We start from the raw sequence: 15,936 nt of genomic DNA, 5'->3' as shown, positions 1-15,936 counted from the left end.
AATCGATTTTCATATAAGTGTGAGTGAAAAAAAGAGAGGAGTAAAATTTACTGAACGAATGACCTCGTTAAGTTTTTGTTAACGCCATCTATCGGAGCCCGATAGGGCGTTATTTGATTCGTTTATTTACCATTTGATATGGTATTAATATTTTTTTAGACTAGTAAGCCTTTTTTGTGCCTATTTAGACAGTCGATCTGAAGGAGTAAACTCCAGTCGTGCGTCGGAGCTGACACACACGGTTTTTTTTTTACGTTTATCGACGACGTTAAGTTTATGCTTAGTTATAAAACTACTTAAATAGAGTTACATAATATGATATGCTGACTTTATAAAATAATAATATTTTTTTCGACAAGATTATGATGAGTTCCTTATATTTTTAATTTATTTATATTGTATGTTAAACGTAATACAAAGGTATTTAATGTTCAACTTTGAAAAGAAATGCAATAAATCAAAGGTAAATCATTAGACCTGACAAATGGTTCGTACTGCTAAGGTAAAATCTAGAAGATCGAGAAATGGTCTAGGGCGGATCTTCTGCCTGCTAAAAATATGCTTTCGTCAATCAATAACGGCCACCTTGAATAATTCTTTTTATATCTGGTATTGCCTACTAACTAGAGATTTATAATATAATTTTTATGGAACTTACCTCAAATTTCCATCTCTAGTAAGCATATTCAGAGATAGGTAGAATATCGAAACTGGCCAGAGATCAAGAGACCTAATATAAATCTTTGACCTATTATTTATTTTCTTACTTCTTTCATACCTTTTGTAAAATTGTTGTTTTATTCTCACATTGTAATCAACAGATATCCTGTATTAATTTATATCTAGTTCTGTGTCACAAAAAGTATTTTCAATAACTTATTAACTTAAACAAAGTAATTAAATCATTAATAGCTGGTAAAGTAAAATCGTTCAAAATACCTTTTTTTACTTATCACAAAGAAGGTCGAAGAGTCGAGAGGTTCTTTTTAAAAAATATTTTATAAACATCCAATATAATAAACTCAAAACTCAAGTAAACTATTAACTATACTTATTCTGCCATAATTATAAAAAGTACCAAAACGCTAAAATTAGCATTTAACAAACATATTTACCTATATCATTCCATGAAACTTTTGTCTTCCTGGTTTTATACACTTTTTTTGTTTTTTTAAATAAACGGATTAAAAAAGAAAGCATTTTTATTTGAGATCAAAGTCATTTAGGTTTTAGTCGTTACAGTTTATGGACGCAAGAATAACTTGGATAGTAAAAATATTGTATCTATAATATAAAAATGAATCGCTGAATGTGTTGCTAAGCGCAAAACTCGAGAACGGTTGGACCGATTTCGCTAATTCTTTGTTAAAAATATTCCTTGAAGTACGAGGATAGTTCTTACGGAGAGAAAAATTTAAAAAAAAAATTTTAAATTCCTGAAAAAGTCTAAAAACAACACTTTTCTATACTCCCATACAAAAGATTTGTGATAATACTTAAAAGTCAATTTGAACTTTAATACCATACGATAAAGTTTGTGTTAGGCGATACGAAGTTCGCCGGGTCAGCTAGTTATTTATAAATTTGTGTAAAATGTCTGCTATATCTGCCAAGAAGACATGTTGTATAGCATATATTCAACTACCTGAATTTCAAATATTAAATTTGTTTTTATTTTGAATTTAATAAAATGAGCAAGAAAAACATACCCACAGACAACAGTTAATCCTTATTAGTATACCTACTAGCTGACTCAAAGACGTCCAAAACAGTCAAACGGGCAGAAAACTTTCTATATAATATTGACAAAGAATTAGCCGAATTTGTCCAGTCGTTCTCAAATTTTGCGATAAGCAACAATTTAGTGATTCATTATATATTACATCAAAAAATAATGAAAAACAATAGTTTATTAAACATTATACATATTTACAATTCACAACTTAAGAACTAAATATTTACAGATAGTTTTGGTATAAATCATGTCCGCGTGGAATCGTGCCAAGAATGCTGGCAGCATTTCCCCGTTGAATCGCTATGAACTTTCATTGATTAAAAGTGTCCCAAGATTTTTTGACGGCATTGCGTGTAACCAGTGACCTGACTCTTTATTTGACACAGCTAAAAGCCTTGTACGGTTTTTGTCACTTGTAAGATTTTGCGTCAAACTTATATAAGTATTGTGAAGTGTTGGCATATCCCAAAGTTTTTGTTTTGTAACGTCCTTCGGGATATCGCCATTAGGACACATTAACTTCCGGTTTTCTATTGGATCTGTAGCATCTGTAATTTGGACTTAATTAGATTTTAAGATGTCAGAACATAAACCCTTGATACTATGCACAGAAGCAAGAAATCATAATTTTATTTATACAAAATATTATACATATTTACAATTCACAACTTAAGAACTAAATATTTACAGATAGTTTTGGTATAAATCATGTCCGCGTGGAATTGTGCCAAGAAAGAAACAAAAAGCAAGAAACGCAGGAAGAGCGACACTAGAAATTTATATTTCCCCAGTCTCATACACAAGACCATGGAGCATAGAGAGCTTTCTATGCTCCAATGGCTCCATGCACAAGACCGTCGTTTATAAAACCCTAAGACAAAGAAACCTAGGTTTCTTTGTCTAAGATAAAACCAAAGTGTAAAACTGTCTTAACATCAAATTTGACATGTAAACAAATGTCTGATATCGAATTCTTGTTATTGCTTGTCAGTGTCACTTTGTGTACGTAAAAAATATTTCACCACATATTTCTCGATTATTTAATAATACTATGCGTATATGTTGAAATCAAACAAACAAAATGACACAAGAAAATCAAACACCTAGGCCGGGTGAGGCCGCATTAAAAAATATGCAGTTGCTTAAGAAGGAGAGTGCTGTTTTTAAAGTACCTAAGGTTCCCCCTCAAAAGAAACAGACGAAAAAGTTGAAAGTTTTAGATGAAGAAGACTATGTAGAGGTAATAATTAAGCATATTAATTTATATTTAGTACTAAATAGTGTTTTGAATAATTATACAGAATGTGTAACTTAAGTTTGTGATTGTGAAATTGTCTTGTTGCAGGGCATAGCGAAGATAATCCAAAGAGATTTTTTCCCAGATTTAGAAAAATTAAAAGCTCAAAACGATTACTTGGAGGCGTCAGAAAACAAAGACTATGCAAAGTTAAGAGAAATAGCCAGGAAATACAGTGGTAGTCGACCGCCCACAGAACCTTGTAAGTAATAATTGTCTCGTGGGTTTATTCTCTGTGGAGTTTACTTTTTTGGTTATTAAAGTGTTCACCGTCGTTAAAGCTATCTGACGTATGATGGTGTTCAATGGATTAAAGCTTACGATATATTTTTCTTACACCATCAAGTTAAAGGGTCAAGGGTCGTTCATGAAATTTGTTTGCAATTAACGGGGATAGGGGGCTTATGACTGACGAGATATAAAACAGGTATAAGGAAATGTGTTGTTGTAACTTCATTAATTGTTTTCATAATTTCCTAATTTTTTCATAACAATAGAAAGTCTTGACATACAAAGAAGCTTCTATGCCCCTTTACTGTTTTTAATTAAAAATTACAATTTTTCTTAACTACTTGCACTGTCACACCATAATAGTTTTTTTTTTTAATTTTATTTATTTGTCAGTCATAAATATTTTATTAATTACGCTACGCTACACTTCAGCCTGTAATATCCCACTTCTGGGCACAGGCATCTTTCCCCATGTAGGAGAAGGATCAGAGCGTAATCCACCACGCTACTTTAATGCGTAACAATGCCTATCAGGTGTACATGATAACAAACTGGACAGACAGCTTAATGTGCTGTCCGAGACATAGTGGGGAGCCCTACAAGGACTACACAAACTCCCAGACCACGGCAAAGATCTGTATAGTCAATACAAATGTTTGTCATATGCAGCGATCGAACCCGCAACCGCCAGCGCAACAGCCACAAACCAGTGCCTTGACCATTGTGCCAATTCTACTCAATTACTTGTCTATGTAATTGAAGTTGCGTTTTCTTTTGTTTGTGAGCAAACAATAATTAAATTATAGATGGTTTTTTTTTTATGTTCATTAAATGTGTATAATCATATCACGGCGATATAAATGTTATCTTTTCATATATTTCTTGTTACATTTACAGATAACTCGCCAGCAACATTTGACACACCAGGAGTTAATGTACCGTTTTCACCGTCTAATAGAGACCCTCAACATGAGTTGGTGACACCCAATGACGGTGGAACGGAAAAACAAAAAGATGTAACTGACAACCATACATTAGGTAAGAATAATAAGTTTTGCATTAATTATATGGAACTTATAGCAATTTTTTTTTACGTTTGCTCAGTTTGTAGTGACCCTGTTTTCTGCTCCGGGGCTGTGTGTAATATTTGTATTTTCTGGTATATGTATTATTCCTAAATATATTTATCAAAAAAATATTTATTTATAACAGTTGGCTGTTACCTGTAAGCCTGTAACACAAGCATTATGTTGCTTACCTTAGGAACAGAGACGGCTCTTCTAATAATAACACCACCTTTGTACACTGTTCTTTATTTGTAACTAGCTGCCCAGACAGACTTTCGTATGTCAAAAGTTAATAGTAAAAATTATTTTTTTAATATTAAAACCTTCCATGGGCTTTAAGGAACATACAAAAAAATAAATTAGCCGAATTGGTTGAGCCATCCTCGAGTTTTGCGCTTAGCAACAATCATTTTTATTTATATAGATAGACCAGGGGTGAGCAACCTTTTTAATCAATTTAAATTTTAATTTTTTGGCGGGTTGCACTTTGATTAATTTATTAATAATTTAAAAAAAGATTTCATATACAAATTTTAATGCAAGATAAAAACAAACAAGAAAAGAACAAAAAAACAAATTTACTTGAAATTTTTAATGAGAAAATTGGCACTGTTTTGCCGCATAAATATGTTTAACGGGCTGCAAGCGGCCCACGGGCCACGTGTTGGTCATCCTTGATACAGACAACTGCTCTGGTGTAGTGGTGCGTCTAGACGCCTCAAACACGGACCGTTAGCGGGTTCAATTACTGCTCGAGTTAGATATTTATTTTTATTTTATTTATACTCTTTATTATACACATCAAAAATCAAAACAATAACAAAACTATATATTTCCGTAAGGCCCACGGAAGGTTTTGGTACTTAAAAAAAAAAAAAAAATTTACTATTAACTTTTGACGGAAAGAAGTCGGTCGGGCCAGCTAGTTGTCAATAAAGATAAGATAAAGTTAAGTTGATAATAATAAAAAAATGATTATATGTTTGTATATTTAGCGCCTGTTTCGCCGGTTTTTGATAAAGTCTATCCTACACATTAGTTTTTTTTAATGATAATTAAAATATTATCTTTATTTCAAAAAAACATTTTTAACAAATAGTACCAATAACAAATATTTACTTATGCAAAGGGTTTAATTACATTAAAAAAAAAACTAGCCGACCCGTGCCCACTTCGTTGGGCGTTAATTATTTTTGTGATGCAAATATATAGTAAAGTTTTCATCTCGCTCGAATTTCTCCGACTTGATTTACATACTATTATTTTTCACTGAATTGTGTAGATTTCTGTTAGTGAAAGAATTTTCATGATCAGAAAGCTAGAAACTTTACCTCTTCATAATATTAGTATAGATTTAGAGTTCAGACTGATCATCCTACATAGATTATAGGTATAATCTGTGTTAAGGATGTTCAGCCAACCTCCCCCATGATACGATATATAATTTTGGCACAAGTTCTATATGAAGGGGTAGACGGTTACAGAAACGCTGATAGCAGAAGGTAAAATAAGCTAGGGCTAAATAAATTAATAAATGAATTAAGTGCCTGTTTCACTGCATCTGAAAATCTATAACTTAGATACACAAGTAGTAAATAGATATAATCTGTAATGTATAAACTGGAATAAACAAAAATATTGCTTTTTAATTAAACATATTAACATTAAAACTAGTGATGTGAACCGATTACGATTTTGAACACCGATAAATAATATTTATTTAAAAAAAAAAACGGTTTTTTTAGGTATTTACTTTAAACCAACACCAAAAAAGGAGGTTCAAATTCGACTATTTTTCGGTTCACATCGCTAATGTTAACTTATATTATGCTTCAGCCTGCATTGATACAACGTGGTGGATTAAGCTCTGATCCTTCTCCTACATGGGGAAAGAGGCCTATGCCCAGCTGTGGGATATGACAGGCTGGATCGTGATCGTAATATAATTTTTCGATTGTGTTTCTCCTCAGATTCCTTTCTCGCAAATCACACAAGTGAAGATAACGCTAGTTACGATCGTGTGATCGCCCTTGAGGACAAGAAACGTGCCTCGAAGCTTGCGTCACAGATGGAAGCTGAGATGACGTCAGCGGCGTTAGCTGATGCCGCCTTAGTTCTGCCTTCCATAGAGCAACAAGCCGACCAGACTAAGAGGCCACAAGAGGTATATTATTATTAAATTTTTTACACCTGTATTTATAAGGGAAAATTACACAAAAGAAATACAATAACTACATAAAAATATATGGTAGATAATTCTGCCGTCATCGGGAAATGATTGTTTGTTTGTATCATAAAATGTAATACAACGTAGTTCGACGAAAAATAGTCAAGTAAATATAACTCGAAAGGAACTTGTCAGAACTCAACTAAATTGAAATAGGGCAACATAACACGCACAACCTTTAGATACAAAAAAAAAAAAAAACAAAAATCGAAACCAGTAACAATTAGGTAAGGTAAGGTTTTTTGGTAGTCGGTTAAAACGCTGTGTTGTAGCACTAACGCTCATCCAGTATAAAACGGAACAGCGTCCCGTGAAATTACCAAATAAACACTGAATAAATAAATAAATAATAAATAAAAACCTGATAAATTAAGTTTAAGAAAACTTAATGATCAAAAGCACAATGCCTCAAAATGTGTTGCTGTAAAGTAAAATGTCTGTAAAAGATGTAAAAGAAAATTGTTCGCTCCCAGCTGGACACGTGGAGGTACCGAGCCAAAAACTACATAATGTACGTACCAGACGGGGCGGGTGGGAAAGCCCCACTGGGGCCCCAGCTACAACACCACAACACACGCCTCGCAGCGCTGCCCTTCGACCCAGCCAAGAACAAGGAGGTCATAAGCGCGCTCGCCAAAAACCAGGTGAGCTCCTCGACTACACAATCAACTGCCAAATTATTCCAAGAACACTTTTCGCGAAAGTAAATAACTTATAATACTTGATAATTGCAAATAACACCGTAACATTTTTACCATTGTTATTGTATTCTTTATAACATATATTTTTTCGATCTTTTCTTCTTCTGTACATAAAGTCTTGTTTACACTTTGATTTGTACGAGTATATAAATGTTTAGAATTCCCAATGTGTGGGTAACACAAAAATAAAAAATCGTACATATTAAAAATAGCACGGTGTCGTCTCCTGTCAAAGATTTTCATTGTAATATGAAACTTTAAATAGTTACGGGTTTCTGTAAAGAACTCACTATAGACGGCGCCACGGTTCGCTTAAACCGAATATAAAATCGTCATATCAAAAATTTCGCTCTACAGCGTTCCATAGCTTAATTGGCTAGAGCGCTGACACGGTCAGTCGGAGACGCGGGTTCGATCCCCGCTGGAGCGGTCATTTTTTGATATGATATTCAAAAAAGTTTTAGAATTCCTAATGTGTAGGTGACACAAAAATAAAAAATTGTACTAGTTCTGTTTGTATCTTTTAATGGCGTGCAATAAAGAATATAATATTACTATTGTCGTGTATATATATATATATATATATATATATATATATATATATATATATATATACATATATATTTGAATATAGGTATATGTATAGATTTATCAAATTTATCATCTTTTCTTTTTTTTACGTTTTTTTTTCTTGTTCTTAGTAAATCTTCTTGCACTGCTTGCCTCGCTATATTAAACACTTACTCATGACCATGGGTTGACTGGAAGAAATCTCTTTCAGAGATAAGTCCACCTTTGCCATAAACATTATTCTTATGTTGTTTTTACATGTATTTTTTGAATGCAATAAAGTATATATATATTGTCTATTCTGCAGGACGCCACAATCAAGGGCAAGATAGGCGTGGACGGGGTGAGCGTGGCGGCCGAGAGGGCGGCGCAGTACGCGTTCGTGGCGACGCCGTCCCCGCGGCCCGGCGCCGGCGCCGACCGCTCGCCGCTCATGACGTGGGGCGAGATCGAGGGCACGCCCTTCCGGCTGGACGGCGGGGACACGCCCTTGCCGGCGTGAGTCACCTGCACCTGACCTTTATTAAATCCTTTGTGGGCACTTAGATTTCCTTAATCTTTTTTTTTTTTTAATTATGTGATACATCCACAGGATTATTATGTCCGTGCTTTTGTTATTCCATATATTATTACTAGCTGACCTGGCAAACTTCGTATCGCCTAATTTTTTTCTTAAATATAATAATTACATATATCAAAACAAAATATACCCTATCTTTCAAGTTGGATCAAACTGCACACGGTGTGCAAATTTGATTAAAATCGGTTTTAAGTAGTTTAAGAGTTTATCGCGGACAAACATTGTGACACGAGATTTATATATATTAAGATTATTATTTTTTAACATGCATCGGTACTTCACCGCAACTTTAGAATCTAGAAGCCTTAATAAATAGACTTCCTTAATCTAGCACGGCTGCAAAATTTGATCTTAGTAGACGCCCACTAAATATTTACCGTCTCTATGGTAAAGTCAAGCTTGTAGCATAAAGAATATAGTATTTTATACAAATTTTCTTGAGCTCTTAGATCTTCTTAGTGTGGCCCTGTCTACTTAGTACACTGGACCGCAAAGAACAAGGGTCGTTTAGAAAATCTTCAATATACTTAAATGTACCTGACCTAGCTTTATGAAACTATTTATTTATTTATTTGTACAAAAATCCACAGCTACATTTTTTCTTAAACCAATACAGAACATCCAAACAAAAGTCAACTTCGGATTTTTCATTATTTAAATTAGAAGAAGAAGAAGAAGAAATATACTTTATTGTGCATATTACATAACATACATCTTTAAAAATAAAATTTGCAAAACAATACTATGCACAAAGGCGGTCTTATCGCTAGGTAAGCGATTTCTTCCAGACAACCTTGGGGTAGAGGAGATTTTAAAATAAAAAGAGTAGGGTTATCAAAAGGCAAAACAAAAAATTAAAAACAAAGTAGATCCTACATTCTAATAATAATACAATAATATATATATATATATATATATATATATATATATATATATATATATATATATATAGTATATATTATAAACATATAAAGAATTAAATACACAAATAAATACATACCCATTACATTATGCTTTATCGTAAAATATATACACAAATAAATACATACCTATTACATTAATTATGAAGTAGATAATAGTTAATCATAAATATAATATTGAATAATTATCGACAGCACATTTACGAATAACTACGAGTAAACTTACTAACACAGACCAGCTTTTCACTAAAAATTTAGGTAACAATCTTTTAGTAGCTTCTTAAATGATGTAAGAGTTTTAGCCTCCCTAATAGTTTTAGGCAAAGCATTCCACAGAACTATTGACTGCACTGTAAAAGAGCAATTGTAGAAAGCAGTATGATGGATAGGAATATACAGCGTAGTTGTATCATTCGAGCGCAGTGCCTTGTCAGATTCACGCACTACAAACTTTTCTCTTAGATACTCAGGGGCCCGGGGACTTTTAAGCACATAGTAAAGCAGCGCCAGCATTCTAGTATTCCGGCGAAAGCGGATTGGCAACCACTTGAGCTTTTTACGAAAATCGGATATGTGATCGTATTTTCGCAAAGAAAATACGAATCTAATAGCTAAATTTTGGAGCCTCTCAAGTTTTGTCAGTTGTTGTTCAGTAAGGTCAGGATAGCACGCATCGGCATAGTCGAGATAAGACAAGAAATTACACAATTAAGGTAGACAAAGTTGAGTTGAGGTAGCAAAACGCAGTTACAATAATATGAGAAATATATAAAATGTAAAAGGTCAATAATGTGTATATGTGTATGTGTAATTTTGTGAGTGTGTATGTGTGTATTTGTATGCAAGTGGGTTTAATTGATTTGAAATTGGTACTAAATTAAAAAACGAAATTATTTTACATTTTCAGTTTTTTATATAATTATCAAAACTAAATAAAAAGGTTTTATATATTATTTTATTTGGCATTAAATATTCTTTAATTTAGATTTTATTTCATAATGCTAGGTCAGTGAAGACTTTCTAACTGACCCGTTTTCTTTGCGGTCCAGTTTGTTAACTACCTCTCTATCAAATTTTATGTTCATTGTACACGAAAATGAAGGACTTTTATAAAATCTCTTGACATCTCTCTTTAAGGTGGTCTTAGTCCCAAAACCCGTTCCTAGAGGACGTCCACAACAACTATCTCTTTGCTAAATTTCAAGCTAGTAGAACAAAATATAAAGGACTCTCATATAAACTTGCTCGAGCCCTTAAACCACTTCAATCCGGCCCCGTAGAGATATCCGTTCTTAGTAAATGTCCAAGTATTCTTTTACCATTGTGTCCAATTTTAAGATCAAAGCACATAAAATGAAGGCTCTTTGTAAAAATTTGGGAGGCCTTTAGACGTCCTTAATGTGGCCCTAGTCGCAAAACCTGTGCTAATAAAATGTCTACTAACTATTAACTATCTCTATGCCAAATTTCATCTTTATGCGTCCGTTTTCGAGATTTCGTGATGAGTCAATGATGATACATCGATTTTATGTATAGATTAGCAAAAACTTGTTCTTTTTTAAGAACAGATAATGTACTTTATTTAGTATTTTTAGTAATATCAATCAATAGGGAAAGATTCAGCACATTCAGCTTCATTTACAAGTGTATAGCAACATAAATATTAGGTCCTTACATATAAATTGGTGTTTTGTATGGTCAGAACATAAAATCGATTTTTTATATATATAATATACTAGCGGACCCGGCAGACGTTGTCCTGCCCGAAAAACAGCTATCAAATTTGATAGCTTATATACCGATAGCAGCACTACCTATCGGGTCCGATTGAGATAAAAACTACCCTATCTCCCAAGTTGGACCAAATTACAGATGCATAAAAAATTGATAAAAATTATTCAGTAGTTTTGGAGTTACATACAGATAGCAGCACCGCCTACCGGGTCCGATTGAGATAAAAACTACACTATCTCCCAATTTAAAACAAATTATAGATGCTTACGAAATTTGATAACAATTGGTTCAGTAGTTTCGGAGTTACATACTGATAGCAGCGCCACCTATCGGGTCCAATTGAGATAAAAACTATCCTATTTCCCAAGTTGGACCGAATTACAGATTCTTACAAAATTTGATACAAATTGGTTCAGTAGTTTCGGAGTTACATATACCGCCACCTACCGAGTCCAATTGAGATAAAAACTACCGTGTTTTCCAAGTTGGACCAACTTACACATGCTTATAAAATTTGATAAAAATTGGTTCAGTTACATAAATTTAAAATTTTCATTATTAACGCCTCCCCCCCATCCTTATTGGGGATGAGTTATCATAAAATCCGCTGATTGATTATTTCTACATCACATATAGGAGATTGCTACCAAACTTGGAGTCGATAGGAGCCTTGAGATTTTCAAAGACCTGGAAATCTGCATTCGTCACGCCCGTACATAAAGGTGGTGACCGTTCTAATGTGAAAAATTATTAGGCCTATATCTAAGTTATGTGTCTTTGCCAAAATATTCGAGAAGGTTGTTTACCGTCAGGTCTATGCTGCACTGCAGTCTTCTTTTACTCCAGAACAACACAGTTTCTTAAGACAGAGATCGACGGTGTCCAACCTTTTAGTTTTTAATGAATACACCTCTTCAAAAATGGACGCAAGGCTACAGGTCGATTGCATTTTTACTGATTTCAGTAAAGCTTTTGACCGTATAGATCACCTGTTGCTCCTCGAGAAACTGTATAAAGCCGGTATATATGACAATTTATTTAGATGGTTTACTTCTTATATCAGTAATAGATCCCAGGTGGTTGCAATAAATGGTTTTACGTCTTCGTGGCTATCGATTCCTTCTGGCGTGCCTCAAGGCTCTTTGTTAGGGCCTTTGCTTTTCGTCATATTTATTAACGACATCGCTTTATGTTTCAAATCTGCCAAAGTTTTATTATATGCAGACGACACTAAGATTTTTATGGCCACTAACAGTTCTGGTGACTGTGATCGCCTCCAGTCTGATCTTAACAATTTTGTGCAGTATTGTACTCAAAACAAGCTTGATTTGAATGTTTCCAAGTGTTTTGCTATGACTTTTTCTCGAAAATATAACACTATAAATTATCTGTATAAAATCAACAATAAGTCGCTTAACAAAGTTACATTTATGAAGGACTTGGGGCTCATTCAAGATTCTAAACTCTTATTTGATAGGCACATTGATTACACAGTAAAAAAGGCCTCCAAGGCTCTTGGTTTCATTATAAGGTCTACACATGAATTTAAATCTATTAAATCGATTAAAGTACTTTATTGTGCTTACGTGCGCAGTATCCTTGAGTATGCTTCTATGGTCTGGAGTCCACAATATAACGTGTATATTTCCCGTATTGAGTCGGTACAGAGGAGGTTCTTGAGGTATCTACAATACAAGTGCGAGCAATCGGATCGCGGTTATGAGGCGAGATGCAACAGATACCACTTCTTACCCTTGGAAAAGAGACGGCAACTTTTTGATATTACGTATCTCTTAAAAATTGTCAATGGCACCATTGATTGCCCTGCTTTGCTGGAAAAAGTTAGCTTCTAGGTTTCTCGTAGATTACCAACTAGACGTACCCAACCGCTAGCAATTCCTAAAGTTAGTACTAATTACCGCCGCAATTCATTCATTATTCGAGCGAGTGAACTTGTTAACAAACTGTCAATGAATTGTGACGAATTAGAATTATTCTGTACTAAGCCTCAGAACGTGAGTAGATTGTTTGCTTTGGAGTTCTTTGGCCCCTGCGTCGAGGGTGCAACAAATTTTTAAATACATTCATTCCTCATCTTCAGGGATTTTTGTTTTGTTTTTGTTTTGTTTGTAGCTTTATTGTCATTGTTTGATGGTCTCATCATTTAAATAACCATATGCGAATACCTGTAAATGGCTTAGTCATTTAATGTCTTATGTGCTGCTGTGTTCCAAATAAAATAAAATAAAATAAAAATAAAAAACTTGGACGCGGTTTGTGATGGATCCGCTTCGATAATAGCCTTCAATTCTTCATTATCAACTTTGGTCTCTGGCCGTCCACGGGGCTTGTTCTGCAGGTCGAAATTTCCAGAACGAAAACGTTGGAACCAAAAACGCACTGTGTTTTCTTTTGCAACACTGCAGCCTTGGACATAATTAATCCTTCGAGTCGTTTCTGCAGTATTGGTGCCACGGTGGAACTCGTACTTGTAAATAACACGATATTTCAAGTTTTCCCTTTTGTAAAGTGAGTGACGCAAAGATGAAAAACAAAAGAGGAAAAACAAATGAGTAATTAATATGTTATCGAAACGCAAATGCATGAGTAAACAGCCGTATAAATTTAAATTTGGAATTCTTAACCAAAGAGGAAATATTTGAGATCAAAGTGGCCAGTACGACAAAACGCCGTTTAATAATTAAAAAAAAAAAAAAAAAAAAATGAAATATGTGACATGAAGATAATAAGAAATTTTTAATCTGTCTTGATAGTATGACACGTATAGATTGGGTGCGTTCCACTAAGCGACACATTCAGCTCGGATCTTCTACCATAAGCTAATTGGTTCAACATGCGTACTAAAATATAAACTTGCTTACAGCGTGGGCGCGGGCGCCGCGTATCGCATGCTGGAGGGAGGAGCGCGCGAGCGCATCGCGCTGCAGCTGGCCGAGCGCGCCGCGCGCCGCCGCCGCCCCGCCACGCCGCGCACCCCGCGCCCCGCCGCCTCGCCCGCGTACGTACTGCTAGCTCTACACATCTACTGTATCTACTGTATCTACTGCGCGCTGCAGCTGGCCGACCGAAAGATAAATAACTGTTTACTATAATTTGTATATTTTATTAACTTACATCATTTTTTTGTTGAACAGTTTTAGAACGAACACAGAGAGATTGGCGAGCATGTCACCGGCAGCTAGAAAATTGGCGGCGAAACATTTATTATCCCCGCGACTCAAATTAACCCCTAACGACGTTGGAATACTTTCACACGCAACCCCTAAACGCACTCCAACAATACGGACACCGCTCGTGGCAACACCTAAAAGTGTGTCTTCAGCGCCATCGACTTCTACTGACAGCTCTGACGTCACAGACAATAATATCACAGATAATCTGCTGCAGATTAATGTTGCGAAGAGGACAAGATTAAAAGCTCAAGATTTTTTTAATTAAATGTAATGTTATTATTAAGAAATACATAATTTACTACGTCTTATAATAGTTTTATTTATTTGTATTTTGTTACAATATGTACAAAGCCGAACCGTATATAACGCTAGGCTGTGCTTCAGCCTGTAACGTCCCACTGCTGAGCGTATGCCTCTTTCCCCATGTAGGAGAAGGATCAGAGCTTAATCCACCACGCTGCTCCAATGCGGGTTAGCTGACTGTATAAAATATTTTATATATAGGATTTTAAAATGTAGGTATAATTTATTATGTATTAGCTGCTGACCCGTATAAAATAACTTAAAAAAAATGATGAATCGCTCTCGAGTTTTGCGCTTAGGACACATTTAGCGAGTCATTTTATGTATATAGATTAGGGTTATCAGGTGATTAAAACACAAGAATCTATATTATTACGATAGAAAATCGTGTAACCCATATAATATTTGCCGTAAACTGAAATCGAAGACATAAATAATGGCATAAACTATTTCTCATCGAAAAGTTATTTCCGACACGCGACTGGAGTTTACTCCTTATGCACGATTACCGTGTTATCTATACAAATAAATAAAATTGGAGTGTCTGTTTGTAACATTAAAATAACCGCTTTATACTAAATTCATATGTTGCATATGCAAAAATAACATTTTTAATAATTTTTGTCTGTCTGTTAAACAATAACTGTTTTGTTAAATTCTGCGCGGACGAAGTGGCGAGCACTGCTAATTTAACTCACAGCACTGTTAATCTACATGGCCTATATTAATTTAAATAATTTCAATATCTGTGCCTTGACGACACTGGAAAACTTGTCCACTCTAAAATATGTGTAAAACTGGATTATTGAGGTAGTGCATAGCAGGAAATATCCTGCTCAAAATCTGGAGCAGCTCGATTCGGGAAGTACCTGAACCTTACAGAAGATCACAGATAAATAATACTTTTTAACCGACTTCCAAAAAAGGAGGAGGTTCTCAATTCGACTGTATTTTTTTTTTTTTTTTTTTTTTTTTTTTTTTTTTTATGTATGTTACATCAGAACTTTTGCCCGTGTGGACCGATTTCGACAAATTTTGTTTTAATCGAAAGGTTTTGTGTGCCAATTGGTCCCATTTAAATTTATTTGAGATCTAACAACTACTTTTCGAGTTATATCTAATAATGCGTTTTTACTTGACGCTTTTTTCGTCGACCTACGTTGTATTATACCGCATAACTTTCTACTGGATGTACCGATTTTGATAATTCTTTTTTTGTTGGAAAGAGGATATCTCTAGTTTGGTATCATGATAACGAAACTAGGATCTGATGATGGGATCCCAGAGAAATCGAGGGAAACTCTCGAAAATCCGCAATAACTTTTTACTGGGTGTACCGATTTTAATAATTTTTAATTTAATCGAAAGCTGATGTTT

At 34.4% G+C, this 15,936-nt stretch overlaps 1 protein-coding gene across 1 annotated transcript; it reads left to right on the top strand.

Moving 5' to 3' along the window:
• Positions 1-2,703: 2,703 nt before the first annotated feature.
• LOC123663453 (splicing factor ESS-2 homolog) lies at positions 2,704-14,562 on the top strand. The gene is made up of 8 exons (XM_045598133.1): positions 2,704-2,975; positions 3,081-3,234; positions 4,161-4,301; positions 6,301-6,494; positions 7,031-7,201; positions 8,136-8,326; positions 13,947-14,081; positions 14,218-14,562. Exons 1-8 carry the CDS (start codon positions 2,817-2,819, stop codon positions 14,519-14,521), a joined length of 1,449 nt encoding a protein of 482 aa, XP_045454089.1. The 5' UTR covers positions 2,704-2,816; the 3' UTR covers positions 14,522-14,562.
• Positions 14,563-15,936: the final 1,374 nt, after the last annotated feature.

The sequence above is a fragment of the Melitaea cinxia genome, chromosome 20 (genome assembly GCF_905220565.1).
Source record: "Melitaea cinxia chromosome 20, ilMelCinx1.1, whole genome shotgun sequence".
Lineage (NCBI taxonomy): Eukaryota > Metazoa > Arthropoda > Insecta > Lepidoptera > Nymphalidae > Melitaea > Melitaea cinxia.
This window is presented reverse-complemented; position numbering and strand designations above follow the sequence as displayed.

Coding starts and splice junctions, on each gene's coding strand:
- LOC123663453 (XM_045598133.1), top strand. CDS start 2,817: ATGACACAAGAAAATCAAACACCTAGGCCGGGTGAGGCCGCATTAAAA. Junction 3,235..4,160: donor TCGACCGCCCACAGAACCTT/GTAAGTAATAAT, acceptor TTACATTTACAG/ATAACTCGCCAGCAACATTT. Junction 7,202..8,135: donor GCGCGCTCGCCAAAAACCAG/GTGAGCTCCTCG, acceptor TCTATTCTGCAG/GACGCCACAATCAAGGGCAA.